The 3,008-nt window shown below is 73.7% G+C and overlaps 1 protein-coding gene across 1 annotated transcript; it reads left to right on the top strand.

The window, feature by feature from the left end:
* Positions 1–1,224: 1,224 nt before the first annotated feature.
* On the top strand, positions 1,225–2,767 carry JUND (JunD proto-oncogene, AP-1 transcription factor subunit). The gene has a single exon (XM_063161173.1). The coding sequence runs from the start codon at positions 1,313–1,315 to the stop codon at positions 2,255–2,257; it is 945 nt and encodes a 314-aa protein (XP_063017243.1). The 5' UTR covers positions 1,225–1,312; the 3' UTR covers positions 2,258–2,767.
* Positions 2,768–3,008: the final 241 nt, after the last annotated feature.

Here is a 3,008-nt window from a genome sequence, read left to right as displayed (position 1 = left end):
GGGGCCCCGCGCGTGCCCGCGCTCCCGGCGGCGCGGGGGCCGCATCCTGCCCGGTGGGGGGGGGGTTATCGGCGGCCACCGGCGCTGCCTCCCCCCGCGCCGGTGACGTCAAGCGCTGACGCCGATCCGCCCCCTCAGCCGCCCGCGGGCTTGGCCGGCCGTGACGTCCGCCGCCGCCGCCGTTAACTCCCTCCCCGGTGCCGCCCGCACCGGGCTCGTTGTGCCCCTGGCTGACCCGCGGTGCGGGGATGGTGGAATTCCCCCCCGCTCCCCGGTGAACCGGAGGGAGCGGCTGTTCCCCGGGTGAACCCCGGTGCCACGGGAGGTGTGGGGACGTGCGGGAACGGTGCAGCCGCACAAACCCTGCCGTGCCAGCGGCCTGTCCCGGGCTGACCCCCACGGGCGGTGGCCTGGCTGTCCCCCGGGGTTCCCGTGAGATCCCGTGGCGGTGCCTGGCCCGGTGTGCTCTTTTATTTATTTATTTGTTTGTTTGTTGTGCCCTTTTTACAGCCGGGGTCCGGCTCGGTGCCAGTGCCCGGTACCAGTGCCTGAGTCAGTGCCCACTGCCCATGCCAGGGCCAGTTGTGGTGCCGGTACCGGGAGTCCAGTGCCAGGTGGCCGGTTCCTGTGCCCGGTCCCAGTTGCCAATTCCCATGCCCGGTTCCCATTCCTAGTCCCAGTGCCTGGTTTCCGTGCCCAGTTCCCGATTCCCAGTAGCCAGTTCCCGGTGCCCCGTGCCGTTCCCGTGCCCGCTTCCCGTGCCCGTTCCCGGTGCCCCGTGCCCTGTTCCCAGTGCCTGGTTCCCGTTCCCAGTGCCCTGTCCCGTGCCCGTGCCCAGTTCCCGTTCCCGTGCCCGGTTCCCGCCCCTCCCTTTGTGCCCATCAGCCCCGGCGGGGCGCGCGCCGCGGGGCCACGTGACCGCCCCTCCCCCGCGCTGACGTCATCCCAGGGCCCCGCGCGCTGTTGTCCCGTTTACCCGCCGGTCGCCGCGGCGACGGGGCCGGGGCAGGGCCGGCACGGGGCGGGGCGCCGCCTCCGCGGGGACAAGGCCACGCCCCGTATGCAAACTAGGGCGGGCGAGGACGTCATCTGCAGCCAATGGGGACTCGACGCGGTGAGGTCACCGCGGCGGCGCCGCCTATTTAATGCGGCGCGGGGCGCGCGGCGGCGGCAGTGCCGTGTGCGCGCGCGCAGGAGCGGGGCCGCGGCCGGTGCGCACCGGGCGCCTCCCCCCGCCCTCCCCGCCCCGCGCTCGCCCCGGTCCTCCCCCCGCCCCGGCGCCGTTTCCCCCGCAGCCGGGCGGGGGAGGAGGATGGAAACACCCTTCTACCATGATGATGTGTTGAGCGGCCTCGGCAGCGGCTTCGCTCCGTCCTCCGGCAGCAACGGGCTCCTCCTGCCTTTCCCTGGCGGCAGCATGATGAAGAAGGACGCGCTCGGGATGGCCTTACCGGAACAGGTGGCGGCGGCGCTGAAAGCCCCCGGCGCGGCCAGCGGCGAGGCGGCGGGGCTGCTGGGCTCGGCCGAGCTGGGGCTGCTCAAGCTGGCGTCCCCGGAGCTGGAGCGGCTCATCATCCAGTCCAACGGGCTGGTCACCACCACCCCGACCAGCGGCCAGTTCCTCTACCCCAAAGCGGCGGCCTCCGAGGAGCAGGAGTTCGCCGAGGGTTTCGTCAAGGCGCTGGAGGACTTGCACAAGCAGAACCAGCTGGGCGGCGGCGCGGCGGGGAGCGGCGGCGGCGCGGGCGGCGGCGGCGGGGGAGGAAGCGGCGGCGCGGGCGAGCTGCCCGCCGCCGGGATGGCCCCGGAGCCGCCGGTCTACGCCAACCTCAGCACCTACCCGGCCGTCAGCTACGCCGCCGACCCCGGCCCGTTCGCGGCGCCGCCGCCGCGGCTGCCTCCGCCGCCGCCCCCGCCGCCGCTAAAGGACGAGCCGCAGATCGTGCCGGAGGTGCCGAGCTTCGGGGAGAGCCCCCCGCTGTCCCCCATCGACATGGACACGCAGGAGCGCATCAAGGCGGAACGGAAGCGGCTGAGGAACCGCATCGCCGCCTCCAAGTGCCGCAAGAGGAAGCTGGAGCGGATCTCCCGGCTGGAGGAGAAGGTGAAGAGCCTCAAGAGCCAGAACACGGAGCTCGCCTCCACCGCCAGCCTGCTCCGCGAGCAGGTCGCCCAGCTCAAGCAGAAGGTGCTCAGCCACGTCAACAGCGGCTGCCAGCTCCTGCCCCAGCACCAGCACCAGGTGCCGGCCTACTGACCCCGGGCGGGCCCCAGCCCGGGCACGGACCGAGGGGTCCCGGGGGAGCGCCCGCCCTGTCCCGGCCATGGACCGAGGGGAGCGGGGGAAGCGCTCATCGAGCCCCGGGAACGGACCGAGGGGTCCCGGGAACAGACTGAGGGGAGCGGGGGAAGCGCCCGCTCTGTCCCGGGAACGGACCGAGAGGACCGAGGGGTCCCGGGCACGGACCGAGGGGAGCGGGGGAAGCGCCCGCCTTAACCCGGGCACGGACTGAGGGGTCCCGAGGAGAGGAAGAAGAGCGATGATCGCCCTCCATCTCCCCGGACACGGACCCAGGGCTCTGAGGGGAGAGAACCGGGACCGGCTCCGGACGGCGGGCCCCGAGCACGCCCCGCTGCCCGCGGAGGAGGGAGCGGCCGGGGGGGTTCCCCGCCGCGCACGGACTGAGAGGGGCTCGGGCCGCCCTCCCCGGGCCCCTCCGCGCCCCACACATTCCAGTGAGGTCCCAGTAAAGCCCCGCGACACGGAGAGTTGGCCTGTGGCTGTTTGCTGCGCCCGGGAAGGGACGGGAAGGGGCGGCGCGGGCAGGAAGTGGCGCGGCCGGTGCCATCTTGGGCTGGGGGGAACGGCCCCGGGGGGATCGGGGAGTTCTGGGGGGCGATGGGGGAGTGAGACCCCTCAGGGCTGGCCAGGAGGCTCTGGGAGTCACCGGAGAGGGTGGAGGGCGAGGGGGTCCGTGGGGCTGTGGTTATTGGGGAGGGGGTGTTGT

Source organism: Melospiza melodia, chromosome 7 (genome assembly GCF_035770615.1).
Source record: "Melospiza melodia melodia isolate bMelMel2 chromosome 7, bMelMel2.pri, whole genome shotgun sequence".
NCBI lineage: Eukaryota > Metazoa > Chordata > Aves > Passeriformes > Passerellidae > Melospiza > Melospiza melodia.
This window is presented reverse-complemented; position numbering and strand designations above follow the sequence as displayed.

Coding starts and splice junctions, on each gene's coding strand:
- JUND (XM_063161173.1), top strand. CDS start 1,313: ATGGAAACACCCTTCTACCATGATGATGTGTTGAGCGGCCTCGGCAGC.